The 11,510-nt window shown below is 42.8% G+C and overlaps 1 protein-coding gene across 2 annotated transcripts; it reads left to right on the top strand.

Annotated features, from left to right (window-relative positions):
* Positions 1-3,230: 3,230 nt before the first annotated feature.
* LOC139948518 (uncharacterized) lies at positions 3,231-11,485 on the top strand. 2 transcript variants are annotated; one of them, XM_071946690.1, is made up of 13 exons: positions 3,231-3,438; positions 4,469-4,593; positions 4,705-4,846; positions 4,937-5,101; positions 5,469-5,606; positions 6,425-6,496; positions 6,761-6,878; positions 7,071-7,350; positions 7,627-7,729; positions 8,140-8,450; positions 8,952-9,218; positions 9,772-9,936; positions 10,383-11,485. In XM_071946690.1, exons 1-13 carry the CDS (start codon positions 3,258-3,260, stop codon positions 11,481-11,483), a joined length of 3,168 nt encoding a protein of 1,055 aa, XP_071802791.1. In that variant the 5' UTR covers positions 3,231-3,257; the 3' UTR covers positions 11,484-11,485. The 2 variants fall into 2 exon arrangements, with proteins under 2 accessions (XP_071802791.1, XP_071802792.1); XM_071946691.1 differs by having other exon boundaries at positions 3,232-3,438; positions 4,708-4,846.
* The last annotated feature ends 25 nt before the right edge of the window (positions 11,486-11,510 follow it).

Below are 11,510 nucleotides of genomic sequence, written 5' to 3'. Positions count from 1 at the left end.
AGAAATATGTGAACTACTTGGCATTGATAAAACAAGAACATCGGCACTGCATCCTCAATCGGACGGGATGATAGAGAGAGCGAACAGAACTATTGAAGGGATGCTAGCCACGTTTGTAGACAATAACCAGAGAGACTGGGATATCTATTTGCCATATGTCATGATGGCTTATAGATCTGCTGATCACGAAACAACCGGCTACACACCCAATGAGATGATGATGGGAAGAGAGGCAACACTGCCGGTCGATTTACTAATGGAGAGACCGAAAGATGACCAGCAAGAAAATCAAACTGAATATGTCGCTCGTCGCCAGGAATGTATGGAGCAAGTCCATCAATACGCACGAGAACATCTTCAAATTGCAAGTGACAGACAGAAACGCAACTATGACCACAAAGCAGACCATGGGGGATACAGCAAAGGAGACATAGTATGGCTGTACAACCCAAAACGAAAACGAGGTCATTGCCCCAAGTTCCAATTACCGTGGGATGGACCATTTGTGGTAACAACGTGTATGAGTGACGTCACCTACCGAATTCAGAAAGGAGCGAAGGGAAAGCCAAGAATTGTACACTACAACAGACTGAAACCTTACACTGGAGAGAATGCGCCAACGTGGTATCAAGACACGGCAAGGGCACGAACTCCAGCAACGGTGGATGGAGATGAAAATGGTACAGAACGACGGCAAGATACTCGTGACAATCGACATCAAGATAAAGAAACCATGGAGATGACGGAAAAGACTGATGAAAGTGAAAGTCTAAGTCAAGACAGAGAAACCATGGAGACGACGGCGAAGACAAATAAAGAGAAGCCTTGCCAGCAGAGAAACCAGTTGGACAACCTCGAGAAAGATGAGGGACTGGAACAAGACAATTGCGAGGCGCGTCGCAGTCACAGAGAAAGACGGCCACCGGCAAGATATGGAGACAGATAAAGAGAAAATACAAGGCCTTTGATGATGCAAAAGAAGTTTTTTTTTTTAAAGATGGAAAACACGTAAACAAAGAGAGATGAACTCAAGAATAAAGGGCTGGAGTGAAAAGAGCCCGCAGAGAATTAATCAAGACTATTGCAAAGATATGGACGACTGCAAAGGCAAAGGAGGAAACAGAGCACAAAGATGACGCCAAGACGGCTGATGCAGCAAGGATGATTAATAAGCGACAATAGACTTTGGGAGAAACAACTGATCACTGTTTCAAAAGCCCAAGAGGATATTTTGTTTTTAGCGGTTATCATCAAAAGCAAGCCTCTTCAAGACGTCAGTATGCCCAACACCTTCGACCTGAGTAGAGACCTAATCAAGTTATGCTGGATGTTGTATACTACTCGTGCTTGGATGCAACGCGCACGCACGGAGTGAGTGGATATTATGGAGGGCGTTCTCATACGTTTTTGCGGAGAGACCGCAAGTTATTGATCCAGTATAGTTGCAGTGTAAAATTGTAAAGAAAAAGCAGAGAAAACTAGCAACAGTAAAGAAAATGAGCAATAAGGAGTTGCTCGAGACAGTTCATCTACGAAATCAAGAAGAAAAAAAAAGAGAGGAGACATAGGAAGAGAATCTCCAATAGTATACCCACGTGTAAGGTGGATGTTTGCATCACCATCAGCTCAGCAGATTGACATTATTACTGGTGAAAGAATGGTAATAATCAAAGACTAAAGACAAGAAACTCCGGCGATGTCGACGACTTCACCCAAAGACGCCTCTACGTCAAGACGACCCCTCCCAAGTGACTTCATCCCCATGCAAGAGGAACCCAAGACGACTCCACGGCCAAGACGCCCTGGCAAGACGGTATCTCCTCTGAGGGAACCACAGGAACAGGAGTGAGGCATCAACGACGCGACCGCGGTGGAACCCCCCCCCCCTTTTCATTAAAGATTAAATTAATTTATTGAGGCAAAGGCACAGTTAAAGTGGAGTATTTAAAGGTAAATTAAGGTGTTTAAGAAGCAGAGTAATGGAATTTTGTGGTTTTAATGAAGGTCTAGATGGGCCAACATTAAAATAATTTATTATTTATTTAAAAGCGCGCTCTCTCTCCCTTTATTAGTTTAGAGTAATGGACCATGGAAATAAGATGGTCTGACGAAGTGGAATTTTATGGTTGCATTTGGATGCAATGATTTTAAAAATTAAGGAAGGATCAAGAAAGATAACTTCCATTTTAATTAAGCAAGAGCAATTTTTGCTAAGTGATGTAATGTTCCATTGATATTTAATAGAAAGTTAGTATTTAGCTAGTTTTGAAAGTTTCATAAAGTTGAGTTCCAGTTTTTCAGAGTAATGTACAAATTTTCTTGTTGCGGATACAATGCGAGGACGCATTCTTTTTTTTTTAGACGGGGGTAGTGTGGCGAAAACTGCCTTGCGTTTTAGAATTAATTATAGAGTTGTTGAGACTACTTAAATGCTATCTCTTTATTTATAATGTCTTGCTAATTCACCATTATTGTAAGTTTATCTTCAGCTAAATTTAGTGTTCACACATTTGGTTGTGCGTATTGGGCTGTGCGTTCGCGTGCGCTTTACGCTTACAAACTGCTAGCGCGCACGCTACCAAAGGTGTTAACATTTTGTTTTCTTAACGCTTATAGTTAACCAATCGGTTCTCTGGCTTAGTGCAGCGCGTAGGTCTGCTAGGCTATAAAAGGGGACGAAAACCAGAGATCGGGGCTCAGTCGCTTCCAGACTCGAGATCGCCACTCAAGACCTCAAGACCTCAAGACCTCAAGACCTCAAGACCATTCAAGACCTCAAGAACTCAAGACCATCTAAGGACACACACACACGCAAAATGATGCTACTCACTTTATTCATTGGCGATTCTCAGTAGATAGTTACTACACGAGCAGCCACGCTACCAAGTACTGCTGCGTGCGAATAACGAACCAGCGAACTGATTGATTACAGAATCCCTTAAGTTAATACCGTTTAAATCAAGAGAGGGCGCTATGTACATTTTGTGATTGAACATGATTGAATAAAATACACACTGTGTAGTTCCTTGCGGTTAATGTCAACCCTCTGTTTGAAACACTGATTTATTTCAATGTGCCTCATCAGTAGAGTTTAAGGACAATCCCCCCAATATTATATTTCATCCTTCCCCTGTGACTTCTTCAGATTCCAGAGTGGCGGCTTGGTTAAATTCATAAGAACCATACCCCACCCCGGAATCGTTACATTATCATGAATATTCATAATCTGCATAAACGTCCGAAAGGAGAAATCAAAAATGGCGACGTTGGTTGAGCTCTTTTGTTCTGAAGGCGAAGTCGCCGAAACCGGCGAGTTTCTCCTTTCGGGAGCTGCAGAATCGATGAAAATTTCATCACAGCACCCGCCCGCACCTCGTGGGAGAAAGTCCACACGAATTCAAGCCGTACGGATGAAGCAAAAGGGCAGAGTTAGTCGTGGTATGTGCAGCTGTCTAGAGCTCAATTTGGAGATGATGTTCACAATTCTCCATACCTCACGTATCAAGCCATTGAAAACTTTTGGCCTACGGGCTGTCGGCAGCTAATTAACAGTCTTGAAAAGCACTGAAACTCAAATGAAAGATAATGCCGTGTTGTCAATTTGAAATGAGATATATGTTTTATCTCTGTTTTAACTTCTTGTTGTTTATGTGTAGAGCAATGATTGCTTTTTTCTTTCTCTAGTCTAGTCTATCTAGTGACAGTCGTGTTACTGTCAGTGTAAAAACTGTAGAGTAGAAATCGTCAGAACTCTAGTCTAAATAAGTCTAATTAAAGCCATTGGACCCTTTCGGTTCGGAAAAAAAAAATAAAAGTTCACAGATTTACAAATAACTTACAGGGTTTACAGAAGGCAATGGTGAAAGACTTCTCTTGAAATATTAGTCAATGAAATGCTTTACTTTTTGAGAAAACAGCAAAACAATAAAAATTCTTGTTAACGAGAATTACCGATTTTTTTGACACGGCGAAACGCGCGGAAACAAGGGTGGGGTTTTTCGTTGTTTTCTCCTGACTCCGATGACCGATTGAGCCTAAATTTTTACAGGTTTGTTATTTGATATTGAAGTTGTGGTACACAGAGTGTGGGCCTTGGACAACACTGTTTACCGAAAAGGTCCAATGGCTTTAAACCATACTAACTAAGTAAAGCCTAGTCTAACCTATTATATTATTACATTAGGCCATGAGAATGAAAATAACGGATTTGCGTCCACCGCCCGCATGCTCTGAAAGCTACCGCCGAATCATTTTTACAAAATTTCATTATTTTCACAGAAAAGACTCTGCATCACAAATTTTCAAGTTCAAAATATCGAACAAGGGTAAAAAAGGTTGTTTGTACGCATTTTAGCAGTAGTAAATCAAACCCTGGTGTTTCTGACCAGTAAAGTGTGGTGGCCAAAACACCTTGTAAACCTATCGCTTCATAAATTAACTTAATTTTCTTGATAAATTTTGCTGACAGGTAAAGATTTAAGCAACCAAGATAAGAACTATGCTGTGTCATCGTCACCAGAACCCACAGTAGACAACACCAAATCTGAAGTAGACATTAACGACTCTGCTGATATGGAAACCGTCAATGAACAGGTGCGGATTACAGTTTGTGTTCCCCCCAAAAAAAACCACCCCAACCCACCCCACCCCACCCTTGCTCGTGTGCGGCATATAACATTTTGTTGAACACTTTTTGTTTGCAAGCAGGTTCACCAAACACGTCGTAGCTGCCGAACGAAAACACCTGCCCGGCATTTCATAAGCGAGGTACAAGAAACACAAAGGAGACAACTCAACACCAGAACTTACCTACCAAGACGGCCAGGCCAACCAGATGTGAACCAAGGTATGCTTTTCAGACGATTGTCCCATCTAAACAAAATTAATCTTATAACCCACTTCACAAACATTATATTTTGACTTGATTTTCAAACAGATGGATCTCCTTTTTGTTGTGACAAGTGCGGTACAAACAGCATCATCAAGCCAACAAGATTTTTAAACCCAAAGACCAATACACTCAGAAGGAGAAGAATCATCGGAATACGCTATAAGGTGGACCCTAACACCAAGAAAAGATTGACTCTGTGTAATGCTTGTGGTAAGTTGTCGAGTTAACAGATTTTTGTTTTAATGGCAAGATGATCAGGTGTGGGTTTAAATCCCGAGAGTGCAGTGACATTTGTGTCCTTTAGTAAGACACTTTTAACAATTATGGGTGGCTCATGCATAAAGTGCTTGTCTCTTACCACTGTGGTTCGCAGGCCATAATATGAGTGTTGCTTATGTTTTTGGTTCTCTCCTATGCCACAAGGTTTTTTCTCTTTGCCTTTTGGTTTTTGCTGCGCCGGAAAAATCAAACACTTTATGAGTTTGCTCTGTAATCAGACATTTGACCGTTGACCTTTGACATTTGGGGTCGTTTTGCAAGGATGTGATGTCACAGTTTGTTGTGTTTTTGTGCATAGGTCTTCAGTTTGACCGCATGGAGAAGAACCAGGATGGATACAAACCACCGCGAGCAACGGAGCAAGATAAGAAAAAATACAAGGAAGATGCAGGAAGATTTGCCTCCTCCCTCGTGGAAGGACTTAAAGACCCTGATGGTAATTTTTTTTTTTTTTTGGGGGGGGGGATATGAAAATGTCGAGTGGCATCGCCTTCTTCTTGGTCAGTTGGCACTTCAATGTAGCCCTCCAACCATCTCTGCTATTCGCCATGGTGGTACTAAACTGGCATCCCTACTGATCCGGTTCACATCTTCAAGGCATATTTGGCATTAATCCATCAAAATGTTCTCAAAATAGATAGTAGAAGTTACTTTAGATGAATTGGCAAGCTCATGATTTTTTCAAAATTTTTCATGATTTCAGGTTTTGCTTAAAATCTCCTGGGATTGATTTCACGATGCACTAAGATTCGTCTTAAGCTAAGTTGTTACAATTACCATGGTGATTTATATTGTGACATCAAACTTTTGATTAGCAATGGCTCTATGTGAACTCAGCACAAGGAGCCTTAGAATGTTCTTGGATGAAGTAGAGGAGTTGATAAAGGACAAAAGAAATGGTCCACTGTGTGTACAACCCTGTTGTTTGTAAACCTTCTTGCAATATCATGGTGGTTCCCATAGAGTTATATATAAGAACTAGAGGGCGCACTGGTGATGCTTCTTGCACAAACGCGACGGGACCGCAACCTAGAAAATGGCCGCTTGCGCGCATGTCAGGTCACATATATAGGCCAGTGTGCCCTCTAGTTCTTTAGATATAACTCTATGGTGGTTCCCTGTCTGGAACAAGTGGGAACCCAGACTAGCAAGCCTTTTTTAGGAATGCCACATTCAGGAAACCTCATGTTGTACAAAAATTTGTCATTTTGCATTGTGTAATCGTTGCAATTTTTCATTTGAAACTTTGTTTAGCCGCCAGACTGGCTTGTTTGCACATCTCCTCCAAGCCCTGTGGCTGTATGCAGAGGTACATTATCGCTGAAGGTAAGTCCTAAATTTTCATGTTTATTCTACAAACATCTTAATGGAACAGTTGTTGCCTTTTTAAAGTTCTCAGGTACAGTTTCTCAATATAATATTTTACAGAAAAAAAAAATGGTTCTTGTATTAAGAACTTCATGAAAAATAGGCTTTCAGGATTTTGTTTAAATTTACCAATCCTGTGTACTACCTTTAACATGCCAACAGCGTTTAACTGATTTAATTGATTTGATAGGATTTTGATAAGATTGTTTACTTGATAAACAGGCAACATGGAGGAGTCGAGGGATCGTGCTAGCCAACTCCTCAAGATGATCAAAGACGCCAAGAAGCTGAAAGATAAAAAATCCTATAATGTCGAAGAGCTACTCACCAAAGGCAAAAAGTAAGAACCATTTTATCAATCAGCGGCAAAGGATTTGGTCATCTTAAAATGAAAAAAATTGAAACACTGGCCAGATAAACAGAATTTTACTTACTCAAAATAGTTTATACTTTTAACACAGTGCTTCTCACCAAGTAAGTTTTTTCCAGTTTCTGCCCTACCTTTAAACAATTCTTATTAAACCCTCAACAGATTTCGCAAGGTCGGCCTCGGCAACGGCCAAAAGCGCTCCAAAGAGTTCGAGGAGTTCGTCCTGACCAACCGACAGAATCTGCGCAACAATCTGAAATTCTGCGAGCGAGCGTGCCAGCGGATTCTCAGCTACTCCAACAACTTCCTGCACAAGAGGTTGAAGACGGAGCCCGAGCAACGAGAGAGGATCAAGAGGACGAAGGGTCAGATGGCGCTGGGGAGACTCAAGGATGTCGCTGACTTACATGAGCTGAAATGCTGCGAGGGGGAGTGTGTTATGGTAAGTCATTGCACTGCCCCTGCCACTACCTTGGTCATGTTTCCTGTATTCAATAACAGTGTTGTATGCTGGTATATATTTGAGAGAAAGGAACCAGACTATTTTCCCTTTCAGCCTCAGTTTGGTTACATTGATTTGAATGTGAGAAAATCTAGATGGCTGCACCATGACGAAAGTCTGTTCAATTCAATGAGTGTAACTGTGACAGATTGGAGTGTTGTATAAGAAGCCATTGTTATTAAAAAGAATGATAATTCATGTTGGTTGATCTAACAGATGGCTCATACTCACGCTGTCCTGCTGAAGACCTGGAGAGAAAGGGCCAACTCTGGCCAGGCAGAGGCCAGGAAAGTACTTGCTGAGATGTTAACGCCGTCAGGTGAGCTGATGTTAACCCTTTGACCCTTGAACCATTCAATACAATATATATTGTTTTGTACTTTATGCAGATGACAGAACTCATCACTCAAAAGGTGTTGCATGTTGTGTCCGAGCGGACAACTTCATTGGACTCGAGCTCTGGTGTTTCTCATCACGGGAGTGTGTGTTCAAGTCCCGGTTGTGACACTTGTTGTCCTTAAGGAAGACACTTCACCATTTTGATAATTTCAGTACAAAAACATATTAAGGCTCATAGCAAAAATGTTGTATTGGCACCATGAGCGTGGTTACCCGTTCAAGTAAGGACTTCAACAAATGGGATAGCATCATACTTTACCCTTCATCAGTTTAAAATTATGACAAATCTGACCAATGTAAATCAAGCAAGGCAATTTGTATGTATTACAGGCAAAGTCTCTAACTGCGCCACTTTCATCACTCTGGTCACCGGCTGTAGCTTGAGCACCATCCAAAGTGTCGCCTCTCAGATGAAGGAGACCGGTGGGGACAGGGAGCCGCCTCCCCACGGTCTCAAGAAATACTGGAAAAACAACCCACGGCAACAGCAGAGCTTCAGCGACCTAGAGCAGGAGGTCTCTACAGGGTCTAGGGAGACGCAGAAGGTGGCTCCGAAGACTGGATCGGAAGGGGGTAGCGGTGGGGGAGGGAGTGGGGACAGTAATGGCGCAGGGGACGTAGAAGCACCTGCTTTAACCCAGGTAGGTCTTTTTAAAATCTTTCCTTACCATAGGCAACTTTAGTCGACTGCATTTGATTCCCTCTTCTGACTTTAGTCGACCAAGCTTACACCAAAAAATAAGCACCTGAACCGACTAATGGTTGGAAAAGAGACAGATCGCACATTTTCAATGGACTATGCAAGACTTTGAAAAAGACTATGATGCATGCTCAAACATGAGGACCCTTTAAAGTTAATGGGTTTGTTTCTTTCACATTATGTCCTGGGACCACCCCAAAATATTTTAATACTTGTATGTGGTAAAATATGCAATTCTCTTAAAATGGACTGTAAAGATCCAGATTGTAAAACAACTATTGAGCATCAGATGATTGTGCACTAAAAAGTGTCAAAACAACTTGGAAACCTGAAGGTTTTAAAAAATACCATTTATTGGAATGATGTGTTTTGATTGCGTAAGGTATAATAACAATTTAAATAAAGTAGAAACATGAAGTTTACTTTTGTTTATAATCTTCAGGCTCAACTGCGAGACCAGCAGCAGCAACTTAAACGCCTGCAGCAGCAACTTGAGGAGCAGCAGCGCCACGTTCTTCAGCAGCAGTCTTTGATAGAGCAGCAGCTGCAGCAGCACAAGCTGGCCATGCAGCATAAACGTCAGCAGCAGAAACAACGCCAGCAACAGCAGGAGCAGCAGGTACAACGGCGACGACTGCAGCAGCAACAACAGCAGCAGCAGCAACTGACGGAGACGCAGCAAGAGATCATGCAAGCCCACCAGCAGCAGGTCTGTATGCATTTTCTATATGTGCATGTTTTCTCGTACAATTGTGAAATCAGTCAAACAAGCTGCACTTGCACGCACGCCATAAACATCATACCTCAACGACAGAGGTCCAAGGCCCAATTTCATTTGGCTGCTTGAGCAGAAAATATTGCTTAAAATTTTCCTGCTTAGCAAAAAAAATACATATATGGTACATATGACTTGGTATTTTGAGTGGTAACCTTCTTCGTGTAAGCAACATTTTGTTGTGCTTAGACGCCCTTTGTGCTTAATTAGCTCTATAAAATTGGTCCCAGGTGTAAATCTTGGAAAGTTAAAGAAGATAACAGCTGTAGAATTCAAATAAACATGTCATGTATAATGTATTTGGACTGATATAATGATATTATTATGATAGTATTTTATTACTTTCGTCTGTCTTCCCATATAACTCTTGTTTTTGTAAGTGCAATTCAACCTATTAGTTGCAATGCTGTACAATTTTTCATGTTTATACTTGCATGAAATAAACCAGTAATAATAATATTGACTGTTCTTTTGGTTGTACATGAAGGCGTCCTCGGAAGAGGTTGCTGCCCAGCCAGCAGCACGTCAACATGTGGATACACAGCAGGCTATCGGGCAACAGCAACAACAGCAAGCAACCACACAACAGCAGCAGATGTCTCAACTGGCGGCCCAGCAACAACTCTTGCTACAACAGCTCGGAGCACAACAGGTGACTCTTTAATATTTTTTATAGCTAGGAGTATTTTACAATAATGTTACCTCGACTTTCATCTCGGTGGAATTATCAAGAACCAGAGTCCAGAGCTGCTTAAAAGCAGGAAACATTGCTTAGGAACTTTCTACTTAGCAGAAATCAGCAGGATACAAGTAACATACTGTTCTTGTGACAAAGTAGTTTGGCTATGCTTAGCTACTTTTTGTGCTTAAGAAACTCTATGAAATTGATAATTGAACCACAATGGGACCTTTTGTTTGACTCGCCCAACTCTTTTGATCACTACTTTGGTTGCAGACTCATTGAGCCTTTCTGCCTCGGTTTGGTTACATTGAATTGAATGGGAGAAATCCAAGATGGCTACAGCATGATGGAGTTGTGTTGAGTTCAGATTAAACATGTAAAGTCCTCTAAAACTGTTTCTGTTTTTGCTTTAACAGATTGCACAGCAACTGGCAGCGCAACAGCAGCAAGTTGCCTCTGCCGGAACAACAGTTGCAGCGGCTCAGCCACCAGCTGGCATGGAGGGTATGGACAGCAGGCTGCTGCAGCAGAACATGCAACAACTACTGCTGGAGATTCAAAACCAGATCAACGTCCAGCAGAACAGCATGCACCAGCTGCTGCTTGAGATGCAGAGTGAGATGACGGCACCGCAACTGCAACAGCTCGGTATACCCAACCCTAATGGTGTCGGCAACGGGACGAGTGCCGCTGCCGCCACAGCTACGCCGACGATAACAGCCACAGCATCGCAACCCCCACCAAGTTACAACGCTGCCGTGACGCTGCTGAATGCACTCAACAGCGGGAATATGTTGAACAGCAACGCTGTGTTGAACTCCGCGAATCCTCTGCTGCAGCAGCAACAACAACATCAGCAACAAAACACAGTTGTACGGCAGCAGGCGGCCGGCCAGCCCACCCAGGTGATCATTCAGGCCATCCCGACACTCCAGCAGAATTTTCTTATCGGCGGGGCGGGGCTGCCGAACCAACTCCTACATGGGGGTGGCGGAGCCGGGGATTCCCGACAAACAACCCAGCAGCAGATACTCGTGTCTCTCGCTCCGAGTCTCACCACAGAGTGCATGACAAGATCCGGGCTTGGCGGCACGACGCTCACTCAAGATTCGCTGAATTCAGACATTGTCGAAATTGTTGAGCTGCCACAGATCACGCTATCCGGCGACGTCACAAACCAACACCAGGGGAGTGGCATCCAGCAGGTTAACTTGACCAATAAGTTGGATGCTGCCACTCTTGCTCAACTCATGGGCGAAAATCTATCCCAGTTACATGCCCGATCATCAAGGACGGCGACAAGCACCACCTCCGAGCTGGCGGCTTCACTGGCTGGAGAGGGGGCTGTTCTTCAAACCAGTGATTCCTCTGACGGGCATGCGTCATCGTCGTCATCTCTTGGGACTGATGCAGCACAGTTAAACATGAACATTGAATCTCTGCTGCCAGAGTTTCAAATAACGGGTCCTGCTGGACAGAACCTGTTTAAGCAAAATTCGACTAGTAAAGGAGACTAGTCATCACATCAACAAGAGCAAGCTCTT

This window comes from Asterias amurensis, chromosome 15 (assembly GCF_032118995.1).
Source record: "Asterias amurensis chromosome 15, ASM3211899v1".
In the NCBI taxonomy this organism is placed as follows: Eukaryota; Metazoa; Echinodermata; class Asteroidea; order Forcipulatida; family Asteriidae; genus Asterias; species Asterias amurensis.
This window is presented reverse-complemented; position numbering and strand designations above follow the sequence as displayed.